We start from the raw sequence: 15,807 nt of genomic DNA on the forward strand, positions 1-15,807 counted from the left end.
ATTTATCTACTTTCTGGTTTTTTGGTATCTTAAAGTGAAAGCATTTTCTCTGCCACATGATGCATTTCCAGAACCTTAAATTATTCATTTCCTAGAACTGAGCCCCCAAGCTGGGAGAGGAGGCAAAGTAATAATCCTCATACCATCACCACCACCATCCCAAACTTTCCAAATATAATTGCCCAGCACCAACAGAAAACCGAATTTCACTCTCAAGCAAGTAGAATGGGAGGTCAATCTATGACCAGAGAACTTATATGTAGATGTAGCACGTATCACTACCTTCACAAGATTTAACACCACCTGCCATGTTTTTATTCATTTATGTGTTTATTGTCTATCTTTCTTTACTAAAATGTACGCTCCATGAAGGGAGGGTCTTTGTCTTGTTGACTGCTGCAAATTACCTGCACCTAGAACAAGGCATAGCATGCAGTGTTCAATAAATACTTGTTAAACTGAGTAAAAATGACCCAAGCATTCAAGAATTAACTCTCAGACAAAACGTCATGTCACTCGCTTACTGAAACATCTCTAATAAACCCATCTTGTCTAAAGGATAAAGTCCAACAAAGCAAAGTAGGAAAGCCCCTTCTAAATCTGGCCCTGACTGATTTTCCAGCTTCCTCTGCTACCAATCCCCACGCACTCACAAAACTCCACCTCCAAATGCATCAATGTATCTACACCCCCAAACTCTGGGGATATTAAGTCGCTTGCTAGTCTCAAAACACGTTTCACTCGTCCAAGCTTTTTAAAATGACTTTCCCTCTCCCTAGAAATCTCTATTCCCTCTTATCTGTCTAACTCTTACTCGTCTTGAAGGCGCAATTAAAATGCCTCCTCTACACAGCCTCCAGTCACTCCCTGGAGAATTTCTTACTCCCTCCTCTGTGAGCCCACATATACTATAACGGAGGCACGTATGCGCTGCTATCACCCTGTAACGTCTTCATTCATTCCTTTCTGGTCCCATTCCCATCATCGTGAAAATCTGGAGGTCAAGGGCCGTGCTTTAAATCTGTTTCGCAGGCGCCTAACCCAGTGCCTTGTTGAACGGAGGCTGCGGGCAAAGGCGCCAGGCGAGTCCAGTGGACACCATTCCATCCGTTTCAGCAACGACCCCATCCTGTCCCTGCGGCCCCAGAGCCGTCCCCTCCCCATCCCCCGGCTGCGGTCGGGTTTCTCGGGCCCCTGGCACGCGGTAGGGCGGGAGTCAGCCGAGAGCAGGCAGCCCCGGCCCCGCGGGCGAGGCCAGCAGGTGAAGGCGGGGCGGGCCCGGCCGTACCTGCCTCACGTTGGCCGGCAACTTGCTCCAAGGGTAGTTGTGCCGGATGTGGAACTCCACGTCTATGTTCATGACGCCGGCGGCCCGGCCGGGCGGCGGCGGCCCGACCGCGGCTGGAACGACGCCTCCCGCCTGCCCGCGCTCGGCCCGTCAGGGGAGCCCGCGGGAGGCCCCGCGCCTCACACCGCGGAAGGCCCGGGCTGCCCCATGGCCAGGGCTCCCGACAGCTCGGCGCGGCCCGGGCCACGGGGCACAGGACCAGCGGAGACGGGCTGCAGGCGCGCCTCAGCTGCCGCAAGTTTCTTCCTAGTTTCTGCCCGCCGGAAATGGCTTTGGGCGTGCGTCACTTCCGCCCGCTGGCGCGAGGCCGGAGGGGCGGGTCGCCGCGCTAGCCTGGGGCCCCGCCCCCTACACGTTGTGGGGCGGGGCTACGAGGTGGTGCAGAGAAGGGACTTGGGTACCCGCCGCGCTGCCCGTGTGCTTCGGCTCCTGCTTTCAGTTTCTGGGTGAATTAGGATAATCGCTTGGGTCTGCGTTGCCGTTGTTGGATGACCTAGTTTCCCCAAAATGTGAACCCCGCAAGCCCAAGAGCAGCCGCTGTCAGGCACTGGAGTCGGTTGTCTGAGGAAGAGCGACTTGGGAAGGGGGCCCTATCTGGCTTCGAATAGTGGGAGAGCAGGGAGCCCACTGGGGGCCCGCCATAGGCAACCCCCAACCGCCGCCAGGTGGGCGGGGGCCAGGCTCGCGGAGGAATTTATAAGTCAGAGCTCTCACCCCAACTGAGCGAGAGGCTGGGGGAGTGGTGGAGCAAAGGTGTGGTGATCCTTCATCACTTCCAGGTAGTTGCTGCATGTTGTAGAAGAGAAACATTGGGCTCTACTTCAGAGGTCCAAATTCTTAAATTGTAGGGAATCTGGGAGCTGAAATTTTAAATGGCTGGTGCTGACAAGTGAGAGAGGCCCAAAGGGAATCTAGGAGATAAAGACCCTTTGCATGCAGCCTCTAGGTTACTGCTTTCTTCTGCTCGGTACAAATGCTCTGAGTCATTCTTTTAAGGCAGAAATCCAGCCTATCTTAATTTCAGTTCTAGTGAGAAGGTCTTCGGGAACAATTTCTTCCAGAATTTGTTATACTGGCTTAGCAAACACATGGCCATTGTTATTGGTAGCGACCAGAGACAAGTTCAGTATTTTTGCAACTATTTTTCAGTTTTAAACAATGGTTTTAAATAATGTTTTGTTATACACCGACAGATGTATACTCAGAATTTTTTATAAGATCCTAGCCCACACCTCAGCAGGTGGCCAGTCTGATGCATAGCAGGAAATCCATTATGTCTGATGAATTTAAACAAACGTGGTCCACACTGTCTTTGCATAGATGTATTGGTCTCACGTGATCCAACTATAAAAGCCCATAACTAAGTGCTTTGAATCCAATGTTTATAGACCCTCGTCATTGTGGGAGATCAAGATTTGGCCACCCTGAAATATATCTCTTTACCTTGATTGTTTTCTCTGAGGGACATTTGACCTCCTCCACTAACTGCCTAAAGAATTTGACATGGTGGCTCCTTCCTGGAACAGATCTTCTATCATGATGGCTATAAAGATAATGTAGGATAGAGGTTACAATAGCAAAGGCACCAAGCCTCTTTTATCAAAAAACTCTGTCTCTCCCTGACCACATTATCTATAGATGACCCCAAAAAGAATTGTCCTCCTGCCCTCTGAAGTCCCAGGCCACTACCCACCCCCAACACGCTCCCCGCCTTTAGCTGCAATACTTAAGCAAGCAGCTTAGACAGAGAGACGAGTTGCTCATTTCTGAGTTTCTCCCATGTATACATGTTACTAAACTTGGTATTATTTTCTCCTGCTAACCTGTCTTGTTAATTATTTGGCCAGCCATAAGAACCTTAAGGAAAAGGGCGGAGGGAGATTCTCCCTCTTCCCCCGACATCATCACAGCTAAAGTTAACAGAACTCTGACCATGAGACATTTATTCAACAAATATTGATTGTCTGCCCATTATGTATCAAGCCCTTGAATTGCGATAGTTATTCCTCCCAACCTTGTGAAAGAATGCCACTGTTACTATCTGGATTTAATAGAGGAGGGAACTGAGACTTGGCAGGGCTGCATGACTTGCTCGCAAGATCACACAGGTGGTAGTGACAGCCGAACTGGAGCCCAAAGCTGTCTCATGCCAGAGCCATCCTTTTAATTCCCTGATTCAGGAATTAAATCTCACTCACTGAACTGTTCTACCTCCTCTTCCAATTCAGCCAATGTTCATTTAAAATCAACAACATTAATCCCTCCTTCCCAAAAAATAATTTTATTTTATTATTATTTTTTTTTTGCTGAGGAATATTTGCCCTGAGCTAACACCTGTCACCAATCTTCCTCTATTTCTTATGTGGGTCGCCACCACAACGTGGCCACTGACAAGTGATGTAGGTCCGGGCCCAGGGATCTGAACCTGGGCCCCAAAGTGGAGCACACCGAACTTAACCACTAGCCCACAGGGCCAGCCCCCCAAAATAATTTTTTAATAATTTTAAGTGTAGGAAAACCCATACTCTTCCAAAGTCTAACTTCAATTTAATGCAATATAAGTAACAACCAAAATTAAAGTCAACATAGTTTTAAAATCCCTGTAAACCATTATTTTAACTAATTATAGCAGTTAAACAGGTAAACAGCCACTAAATTCACCTTTTTTATCAACAAATACTGAGTATAGTGTGGACACATCAAAAACTATGAAAGTAGACAGAGGATAGTGGAGATGAGCTTAACACCTGCTAAATCAGTAAGACACAGATCTTTGAAAATTTGACCATGATGAATAGAAAAGATTCTAACTCAGCTGAGAAAAGCAGAAATTTGGAGGACGAAATAGTAATGGGTCAAAGCTACGTGTATGGGAAAAATCCAACTAACAAGCCCTTCAGAATAGGAACTGACAACAGAGTTTGGCTTATGAATACAGGGTGCTAATTAAAGTACTGATCTGCCTCATTCGCCCCCAAGGTGACCAGTCTTTGAGAGACTGAAAACAAAGCAGTTCAAAGAGACCATAGGTTTACCCACAGGGCTCATTGGCCCCCTCTGCCGGGAAGTTCAGGAACAGGACTGCTCCTTCAAACACCAGGAAGGAAAACATTTTTGGGCTCCACAGGGATCACTCATTAAATCATCCTGCCTTTTTGGTAAACAATAATGTCCATCCTTGTAGGTCCTTGCCTCAGGCCCCCGCTATTTCTGCTTCCGTAGACTTTTGCTTTTCAAATTCCAGAGAGGTCAGAAACTGCAGTGTTAGAAGCCCCGTCCCAGAAGCTACCATCCAAATTAACCTCGTAGGTAAACACCGTGTTCAAAACTATAAGTGCAACAAGAGTCAATCTTATCTGGCTTTCCCAACTCGTCCTAAGGAAAATTACCCAATTGGCTTGGGCAATCTGCCCTTCAGAAAGACTACAGAACACTTGCATTCCTAAAATTCCAACAAAAATAGTGAGCAGAAGCAACCTGAAAGTAGGGAGCAGTCTGGTGGTCTAATCTCACAGACCCCAGAATATTACTCCCTGTGGTAGATAGAATAATGTCCCCCAAAGATGTCCATGTCCTAATCCCTGGAACCTGAGAATATATTTCTTTACGTGACAAGAGAGCCTTTGCAGATGTGATTAAGTTAAGGATCTTGAGATGGGGAGATTATCCTGGAGTATCCAAGTGGGCTCAACGTAATCACAGAGTCCTTATAAGAGGGAGACAGGAGAGTCAAGAGTCAGAGATGGAGATGTGACAATTGAAGCAGATGAAGGACCACGGGGCAAGAACGTGGGCAGCTTCTTGGAACTGGAAGAGAAAACGAATTCTCTCCCAGAGCCTCCAAAAGGAACACAGCCCTGCCAACTCATTTTGGACTCCTGATCTTCAGAACCCTAAGATAATAAATTTGTGTTGTTTTAAACCACTACATCTGCAGTAATTTGTTACAGTAGCCATAGGAAATTAACATACTCCCCCAACAATAAAATATTCCAACACACAAACAGCTGATGCATCAGATTTCATGATTAAAACATTGTGATTGAAGTGTAAATACCCTTAGGAGGAACAATAGCTTTTTAGCCTTATCGTTTTTTAGTATACACCAGCTATCACATACTTTTCTGGGAGCAAGTGTGAAAGAGAAAGAGCTCCGGGATTAAATGAGGCCAGAGAAGCTCCTGTAGAGGAGGAAGTGTTGTCTAGAGAAAAGAATGGGGGAGAAGTCACTGTAAACATTTTCCATTTCACAATTTTGCCTGGGCTTTATCTTGGCCACGGATTTCCATACCGCATGTGCTCTCCTCTGTTCCGTGAACCAATTCATTGCCCCCTGATGCTCAACATAATAACCTAGTTTGTTCCCACCTCGTGGCTGGCTTTTGCCCTTGCTCTTCCCTCAGCTTTGAATGCTTTTCCCCAGACCTTTGCACAACAGGCTCCTTTCATTCCATCCATCGTCACTTAGAAGGGACTTTGCCAACTACTCTGTCCAACCTAGCCACTTCTACCCCTCCTCTCTCTAACACATTACCTTGGTTTATTTCCTTTGTTGCAAGGAATCACTGTCTGATATTATTCTATTTAGTTTCTTGTTTGTTGTCTGTCTCCCCAGCAAGAATATAATCTCTGTAGAAGAAAGGACCCTGTCTTGGTCATCAGTCTATCTCCAGTACATAGAATCATGCCTGGCACATAAATACCATTTAATGTATTTAATCAATGAACTAGTTACATGACATCTGCTCTCAAATGTCACCTTCTCAGTTAAGCCTTCTCTGACCACTGTATTCAAATTGTCACGTATCTTCATCATCATCTGCCTCCCTGCCTTATTTTTCTCCGTAGTACTTATTACCATCTAATATATTTAATAACTTACTTAGCTTTTAAAATTATTTGTCTCTCCCATTAGACTGGAAGCACTCCAAAGGTAGGGGTTTTTGTCTGTTTTGTTCTCTTCCGTGTCCTCAGGCTTCGAACACACTCAGAAGGCACTCACTAAATATCGGATGGATGAATACATGTTGCATAGGGAGTAGACTTCTCATAAAATCCAGATATGGGGATTCTCTTGAAAGTGTGGAAAATCCTACAGCCTTAGACCCACTTTCCTGCACGAGTCAGCGGAGCTGAGGACACCTGGCTTAGACAGAACATGGGCTTTCCCACCGGCCACATTCTCCACCACTTCGCACTGCCTCTGTTATGGAGGCTGTCAGCTGTGAAAATCATCCCACTTTGTTTACTTTGGAGTGGAGAAATATTTCTGAACCTTGGACTCTGTCAACAGTGAAGGAAATGAAAGCTAGTCTGACAGGCCCGGCTGTCCATCCTTTCTTGCATTATAGTCTGCAGAAATACTAAGGCATTTGCAATTCCCTAAACATACCACACTGTTGAATCCCTTTGGCTCTTTGCATGTTGAATATCCTTCTCTGGAATGCTTTTCTGTCCTTCTCTACCTGGAAAACTTCTCATCCTGACACTGGGAATGGGACACTGAAGAATCAGGAGCTGAGGATGGAGAGGTGGGAAGCAGCAAGATCTTAGGGGACTATTTTTCTCTACATTAAAGAGTTTCTAGGGTTTTCTCCTGCAAATCATGGGAAACAACTGAAGAGTTACAAGTTTGTTTTAGAGGCAGAAAGATCCTCTGCCACAGAACCTGTGAAAGATTAATACTATACATTTATCTGTAATACAGAGAACATTCTATTTCTGCCATCTGTAGTCAGTCTATGTTTAGAACACTTGTGGTCTGATGTGGAAACGAACATTCCAATGTCAAGCCAGGTCACCTCAACTCAAACGCTGAACAATTGTAATAATTAAGGGGCCCACTAGGGGCTGATCTTACACAACATTTCTATCCTTAAAACCTGCAAATTCTTCACTTCCGCATTTCTAACTATTGACTTTTATCCAAACCAATGTCTCAGGCCTTAAAGTCCTTGAAATTTTTTCTCTAATTTGTCTCCAGTATCTGATAGCACCAAATATTGTCCATTCTTCCTTGGAAATTGATGCATGTAGGACTGCTGGGCCGTGGTCCACTGAGGTCTATACAGCCTCAAGGTCACCATTGAGCCTGAAGTTTTGTGCCCTTTGGTAGGTCAAGTGGACAGGATTAGTCAGTCAGCTACAAAGCATGATTTTTCCTTAATTGAAAACGTTTTCACAGTATCCATGATGAGGAATAAAATCACATTTTGAGTGAATGGGATTTGTGAATTCCACAGCTGTATTCAATTTTATTTTTGAAAAGAGGTTGGACTAGCTGAAAAAATAAATAAAGCGGTCAAAGGGATCAGGTTATGAAAGCCTATGGAAGTGAAGAAGCATCTGGAGAATTCCTCTCGTTTTTTTCCCCATTACTTCATCAAATTTGTTAATTTAAATATGTGGTCAAGATACAGAATAAAAACTTTTAATACCAGATTTTTTTTTTTAAATGGGGGGAGAGGATAGTCCTAGGGGCATGAGAAGCACCTGAGAAATTTTTTAAACAACCAATGTCCAGGCCTCCCACCAGATCAATTCTATCAGAATTCCTCAGTTGGAGCCCAGGCACTGCATATTTTTAAAATATCCCCAGGGAATTCAATGCACAGCAAGGGTTGACAACGACTTATCAGCCCTCTTGGAGCCTCAGGGACTCAATAAGCATTTGTTGAAATGAATTTGCAAAATGAGGAGATTGAACAAAGATGACTTCCAACATCCATTCTAACTCTACAACTCAATAATTCCACGGACAACAGTAATAATTTTTTTGCATATGCAAAATGATTCCCCCAATCTAGGCTTTCCGTACAAGAAATAAGCAGACATCTATTCAAGATTCATGTAAACCAAGAAAATAATTTTTCCACCCCTTGATAATTGTTGGGAGAGCTCTGAGATAAATAAAGAATTACTAATGTGAAAATTATCCGAGTTTGTGTTAAAGACATGGCCTCAGTTCATCTCAGATCTGTTGAGCTTATTCAGGTGTACTGTTGCAGTGGCTTAAAACTTGGCTGAAATGAAATATTTTTGCTTCCTTCTACATTATGTCATTCAAACTTTACACCTTTGGCAACACGTAATCTCTTGTCTAACAAGAAATATGAGTTTGTCCACTAGTGTAAAGTGTGATCAGGGATTAAAGTCAAGGATAGTAGGACTGTTTTATGACCTCTATAAAGAAGATCTGAGTGACAGATAAGACACTCTCTTGGCTACAACTACCACTGATCCTGGGAAAATGTCAAAGGGCTATTTCATGGCCCAGGTCTGGGTAAGCATTTGTTCTCTCACTTACAGAAATGTGCAATTCTCTTTCTTTTAGAATTTGTGAAGATTTAGTTAAATGTAGTTGGTGACCATATCTTTTTAGAATTTGTGTAGCCTTAATGCATAGTAATTTTTTTTTCTTTTTCTTTCTTTCTTTTTTTCTTTTAAAGGATATAGAAAGCCAACTGTATCATGTATCTGGTAAAAGGTAGACCCAGGAAAGCAAAAGTCAGGAAAAAATTAATCAAACAGCCAGCATCATCCGTTTGTATTTGAGATGTTAAGGATTATTACAAAGAAACATAAAGGGAAAGTCAAGATTCACCTTTTGAAATAAAAAATAGGATTTTTGAGTCTGAGCAAGACAGTAGTCTAGAAAGACAGGCTTTGTTGAGAAAGGGTTTTCTCAATTATTTTAGTTCCCATTGGTGTATCTTAAGGAGAAAGAGGAGGAAGATAAAATCTTCAAGGTGGAGCATTTGCTGAACAGAAACCAGTGCCCCAATGAAATGACTGTGTTTAAACAGGAAGAGGCCGAATTGAGTATCTTAACTGGTAGATTTAAGGCCCCAATCCCCCAACACACAATACCCAATGGGGTAAGAGTGCGAGGACGATTAGGTCCACCTTCAAAAATAAAGCAGCTGCAATTTTCTTTGTCTATATGAAGAGTGTGTATGAGCATTTTCAACCCCAAAACAACTGCCAGCTTTAATCTGAGTTAAGATGTATTTTCTGCACATAAGAGGTAAGGAGCAAGATGGAGCTGGAGGGACAGGCCCTCACCGTGTGCCTTCTAAGAAAGCATCAGTGTCCATACGTGAGGATCCTGGAGGACCAAACAACAGCAGAGCCTGTCAAGGAGGGGAAGCAAGGCAGGATCCATGGGCCATTGAGAAAGAGGAATAACTGAGAGGACATGAACTGCAACTTACCAAGGGAACTGTGAAACCTTCAAAGGAATAAAGTTCCTGTGAGATTCTTTGAGGCAGATAACCATGACCCAAGCTACAAAGAATATAGGGGGCAAGATTGCTTCATGGACTCCATCAATGAAATTAACACGAAAGATGGCAATTAACCTCCAAATGTGAAAGAAACACAAAGCAGTTAACATTAAGGACTAAGGAAAACCTCTCACTCTGTAAATAATGGAAGAGGATGGGAAGACTGGACGCCCGGATCTCACCACTCTCCTGACTCTTGCAGTCCAGCAAGATTTTAGCAACTGATTTTGTCTTGCTAACAAATAATGATTTCTGATTCTAGAGAAGGATTAATTTAACAAAAGGATACATTCTTTCAACAAAAATGTGCTAGTGGTTTCTATATGCAAGGTACCATGTTAAGTATTTGGCAATAAAGAGATGAATAAAGCATGATCCTTACCCTTAAATGACTTACACTCTAGTAGGGTTGAGAATCCAGGTACTTGATTCAATGCAACAGAGAGAAAAATACAATGATAGGTATAAGATGATCATGGGTCTAGCGGAAAGAAGTGGCTCTTCTGGTTAAGCGTTCTGGAAACAATCATGGAGGAGCTGGCTTTTTGGGGGATCATTAACGCTTGAATAGATCCTAACAGATTGGAAGGGAAGGTGTTTTGGCTGGCAGGGGATGGTATGGGAGATGCCATGGAGGCCAGGGCACACTAAAATTAAATGGATTGAGTGATGCTCTTGCTGGACTCTGATGTCAGTGATTTAGTGACCAGAAAGCCCCACAAGACAGAAGACTTGTCCTTTTTTAGCTCTTCAATGTTTTATGATGTATTAATATATGATGATCATAATGTTGATCTTTGTATTTAAAATCCTAATGAGCAAACAGACCTAGTTTATAATCTGTCCCATTTTTACATAGAAGCCCCCGCACCCCAATTCTTGATATGATCAAACACCAAGTCAAGGAAAGAAACGTGGACTGGCTTAAATATTTAAAAGACTGAGGTCACTAGTAGTTTCTTGCCAAGTCTAAATCCACTGAATTCTAGAAAAATAAGAAGCTGGTTGTTCGTTTTATAAGTAAACCACAAAGTTAAAGATTCACCACATATTGCATTAAAAACTAATAGCTGGTACAGGGTGATACCATGTATTTATCTCTGATATGAGAAACTAGACACACCTGCTATTAACAAATAAAGACATGATACTGTGAACGAACACTCAGAAAAACATACCAGGGCTGCTTAGTCACATCATTTCATCATGCTGATAATTATTTCTGAGCTTCTTACTGAGACACTTCAGAATTCTCTAGACCAGTAGTTCTCAACTGGAGGGCAATTTTGTCCCCAGGGGACATTCGGCAACGTCTGGACACATTTTTGGTTGTCACAATTGGAGAAGCATCTAGTCGAATCCAGTTACTGGCATCTAGTGGGTGGAGGCTAGGAATGCTATCCTGAAATGCATAGGATAGCTCCACAGACACAAAAAGGAAATTACCTGGCCCAAAATGTCAAGAGTGCCAAGGCTGAGAACTCTCCTCTAGACTACAAACCACTTGGCATGAAAATGAGTGCTCTAAAAGCATTCACCCCCAAATTTCTGACTCCAAATCCTATACCAGACCTGAAGATTTTTGGTGCAATAATCGTACAGGCACCCACATCCACCCTAATTATGCAGTTGTCAGGTAAAGAGTAGTGGCCTGAATTCAAAGCCTCATTTGACTATTTGCTGAGTGACCTCTGGCTTTTTAACCACTTTGTGCCTTAGGTTTCCCATCTGTAAAATGGGGACAATAGTAGTAACCATCTCACAAAGTTGTGATATCTAAGTGAACAAACAAATGGAAAGTGCTTAGATCAGGGTCCGGCCCATAGCACTAAATAAGTGTAAACTTTTGTATTGTTGTTATTACTTGACACAAGAGAAATTTAAAGATTTGCATTTATCTAGACCAATTTGCAAAAGTTCAGTCATTTGAATAATAATTCTATTATTTCCAAGCCTCATCTAAACTACTATTTACTCAAGATTTTTCTTTAAATTGTCACACGTCACACTCTTTATGAACTTTTTGTGTCCTTCACAGGTTTAACGTCTTCATTGTATTTTCCCACACACAAAATAATACAACGCTATCAAAGCGAAGTTATTCTGTTTCACATAGAATCCTCTCACGTGCTCCACTGGTGGACACGCCACAATCAGATAGCCAACCCCTCTCTAGTGGACTTTTGTCATTCTTTTGGCTGCTCAACATCTATACATCTCATGAATCTTGCTGGGAGGCAGAGCCCACCTCCATCAAAGACGCTATACATGTCAAATATTCTTTCTCAGCTGCCTTTGCAGCTAGGCATGAGCGTCAGCCCTCAACTTCACCAGTCAGGCTTCCCCGCGCCTGTGTTGGAACTGGCAGCTGGTGACCAGAAGAAGCAGGCACTGTGTCAATCATCTCAGTCTCAACGGGATGAGCTCCCATGGCTACAGGGGCATCCAGCCCTGGGACGCTGAGGTGGCAGAGATTTTCTCTCTGGTGCGAGATTACCCAACATTGAGTGAATTCCCAGAACTGCAAACTCAAATGCTAGAGGGACTAGGCAAGGAATGTGAATGAGTAACGGGAGCCAGGTCAGGGGGTAGTGGGGACTGTGCAAACTTGAGCGCTCGCACTTCATCTAACGTGGGCATCTACCGCTCAGTTGCAGTCATTTGTTTTCACGTGGGGATGAGCCCTGTACTACCAGGTCTGACTTTTCAAGAGAAACAGGGATTGTGAGTGTTATGTAAAATTGATGGGCAACCAATTCAAGCAAACAAACAAAGAGACCATTGTGTGGGGCAGCATTGAAAGGCACATGCCTGCAAGCCAGCTTCAGCCCTCAGGCCACCTATGTGCCACATAAGTCCTCTCACCTCTCACTGCTCCTCAGTGGAAGGCTTAATTGAGAGAGAAGTTAAAGCAGCCTCTCTCTACCCCTGTAACGTTAGTAAGACTTGAAGTAGCTAATAATATTAAGTAATGATATCATTAGTAATAATACTTACTGCTATTATTTAGTAATATATTAAGTACTATTATTCATATTATTACTTATTAATATTATAAGGTAGTAATAATAATAAGTAACCGTAATATCAGGAAGACTTCAAGACCTCCCACACTTTTTTTTTTTTTTTTGGTGAGGAAGATTGGCCCTGAGCTAATGTCTGTTGCCAATCCTCCTCTTTTTGCTGAGGAAGATTGGCTCTGAGTTAACATCCATGCCCACCGTCCTCTATTTTGTATGTGGGATGCCACCACAGCACGGCTTGATGAGAGTGCGTAGGTCTACGCCTGGGATCCCAACCTGTGAACCCTGGGCCACCAAAGTGGAGCTCGTGAACTTAACCACTACACCACCGAGCTGGCCCCCCACCCACATTTTTTACTAACCTTCCAAGTAGAAGCCTTATTCCCTGAATACAACACAGTTCCGTGTCTCTGTACTTTTGCTCATGTTGTTTCATCTTCCTTTATCAACCCCACTTTGCCCAAATATATCCTGCCTTTCCTTCTAAACACTACTCAAGGGACACCTCCTTCTGGAAAGCTTTCCTGATTTCCTCTCCCTTTCCCTCCTCCCCTACTCATTCACCTTCGGTTAGGTACCCCATATCACCCAGCGATAATATTCCAAACGCTTAAAAAACAATCAGCCCCAATTCTCCAGCAAAGAAATGGAGAAAGCTTACAGGCTAACACTTTATCAGAGCGTACAATCCCAGGGCAGTAAGAGTGAGGGGGAAACAATATGAGGCAAGAAATGACAGAAAGCACATATAGGATACTATGTTCCTGCACAGGCCACAGCTGCTCAAGAAAACACAGTTGGTTGCTTAGCCCTGCGGGATACCTCTCAAGGGGCAGTAAGAAACTACTGCCCCTCATAACAGTTATTTGGGGAGAAGAGGGGTGAGGAATCTGTTGGCTCCTTCCTCTCTTCAACCTCCCATTGGTCAAAATCTGAGCCATGAGATAATGACTCCTCCATACCAGAATGAGTGCCCAGGTACACGCAGGCGTAACAGTAGGCCTGCCTCCACCAGAGCACCTTCCATATCGTAGGAAATGATGCTTACGTGTCTTTTCAACAATGATGCAAGCAATGACACCAATAATGTCTTTACCACTTATATCTTCAGCATTTGCATAGTACTCAGCACAGAGTAGGGAGGCAGGTGAGTTTGGTTTAGTTCAACAGACCTTTATAAAACATTTAGGGTTGTCAAGCGGAGTGAAACACAGGGGTGGGTGGTAATAACCCTGAAATATCAAACCCGTTTTTCAACTCAATACTGTAGCTTTAATAAATCTTTTTGTATTAGCCAGGGTTCTCCAGAGAAACAGAACCAATGGGATAAACATATAAATATACACACATATGTATATATATTTGTTATATGAATTGGCTCACACGGTCGTGGAGGCCAAGATGTCCCACAATCTGCCCTCTGCCTGCCGGAGAACCAGGACAGCCAGTGGTGTAATTCAGTCCGAGGCTGAAGGAGTCCTAAGAACCAGGAGCTCCAATGTCCAAGGACAGGAGAAGATGGATGTCCTAACGCAAGAGGAGAGACCAGGAATTGGCCCTTCCTTCGCCTTTTCTGTTCTAGTCGGGCCCTCAACAGATTGAATGATGCCCCCCCACATCAATGAGGCCGAATCTCCCTTGCTCAAGTCTACTGAATCAAGTGCTAATCTCTTCTGGAATCACCCTCACAGACACACCCAGAAATAATGTTTTATCAGCTATCTGGGCATCCCTTAGCCAGTCAAGTTGACACATGAAATTAACCAGCACAGTCACAAACCCAAGAGACCCTGGCTCCTGGCCTCCCTCTCCATTCCAGCCCCCTCTGTCCTCTCGGGCACCTAGATTCCCTTCAGTTACCACAGGACAATCTTATCTTGAGTGGTGGCTCTAGACAAAATTCTACCAAATTAAAAAACCTGCAGTGTGTATAATATCCATAACTAGGCACCTGAGCTATTACTTTTGTTGATGTTGAGTGATGTTCACATGCCTATACAATGTAGTTGATTTTTCTACAAGAAGGTCTTCATGTATCTTTTCAACCAAATAAAAATGTTCCTTTTAATGGTCTTTATTGTACTAATTAGTTTTAAACACTTGCCCCAATGAGATGCCCTCTCACTCCCAGAATTCCCCTGATGACACTGAATCAACAACAAATGAATATTTTTATACAGAAAAGGAGTCCCCATCCATAGGGGATTTTTATATTTGCTAGGGGGGAAAAACGTGCCTTTTTCAATTCTTACCACTGTTCATTTTGTGCATTCACGCAACACATAATTATTTTGTCTGTGTGTTAGTTTGTTTTCTCAGCTACCTATTAAACATTTTCTGGGTATATAGCACTTGGCTAGATATCTTCACTCACTGATAATTTAAAAGGCTTTGGGTTTTCTAGCCACTGAACATGTACCCCAAAAGTAAAACGCGAAATTTCAACCTGCACTTCTCAGGGGCCTGATAAATATAAGAGTGGGATTAAAAGGGGGATTTCAAAAAATGAATTATGGAAAATAAAATAAGTCTCTGTATCTAAATTACTAATTAAATTCCTGGTAATGCTTGATTCCGTTTGTTACTTCAAGAATTCTCTCTCTAAAAGTAGTCCTGACTATCAGGAAAGGTTAGGAAGGCTTAGTCATCTGTTAAAAAGCGATGGGTGACCTCCATCACTTCACCGTTTGGCAACTACGTTTCCTAGGACATAACAGTCAGCAGCTGATGCATGAGCTTCCTGTTCTCTTAGTTATTTTTCTGTTTACTCACAAGTTAAATCACTATGCATGATTTATATTACAATTTTCTACATCCTTTATTTAAAGATAGTTCTGGAATATTCATAAGATCTGAAATGCAGGCTGACAAAAGATTTTCATGGAACTGCATTAGTCTACCTTTTACCATGTGTAGATCATCAAATAAAGCTTATCAGACTCCTGAGAGGAGCCCACACACGCTGTGGTCCTTGAGAGAGCAAAGGGCCTCAGAGCAAATAACTTTCGACATGTACCTTCTTTATAGAAAGTTCAGGTCTTGAAGTCAGCCAGTAACATAGAGCCAAAATGTGGGGGAGTTCAAAAGGCAAGGAGCTCTTATCTGAGGCATCTAGTCATAGTGTACCCTTATAAAGCAAAATTTAATTTAT

The 15,807-nt window shown here is 43.1% G+C and overlaps 2 protein-coding genes across 3 annotated transcripts in view; one reads left to right on the forward strand and one right to left on the reverse strand.

Annotated features, from left to right (window-relative positions):
* FAM91A1 (family with sequence similarity 91 member A1) overlaps nucleotides 1–1,574 on the reverse strand; it is a 45,295-nt gene extending 43,721 nt beyond the window's left edge. For both annotated transcript variants that reach the window (XM_087447477.1, XM_004431087.3), the window contains exon 1: nucleotides 1,289–1,574. In XM_087447477.1, the coding sequence (XP_087303603.1) occupies nucleotides 1,289–1,360 (72 nt within the window). In that variant the 5' untranslated portion in view covers nucleotides 1,361–1,574. The remainder of the gene's footprint in view (nucleotides 1–1,288) is intronic.
* ANXA13 (annexin A13) overlaps nucleotides 1,359–15,807 on the forward strand; it is an 83,633-nt gene continuing 69,184 nt past the window's right edge. Inside the window, exon 1 of the mRNA XM_087447104.1 lies at nucleotides 1,359–1,481. Coding sequence (XP_087303230.1) covers nucleotides 1,359–1,481 — 123 coding nt within the window. The remainder of the gene's footprint in view (nucleotides 1,482–15,807) is intronic.

This window comes from Ceratotherium simum, chromosome 23 (assembly GCF_057802395.1).
Source record: "Ceratotherium simum simum isolate JZ-2026a chromosome 23, ASM5780239v1, whole genome shotgun sequence".
In the NCBI taxonomy this organism is placed as follows: Eukaryota; Metazoa; Chordata; class Mammalia; order Perissodactyla; family Rhinocerotidae; genus Ceratotherium; species Ceratotherium simum.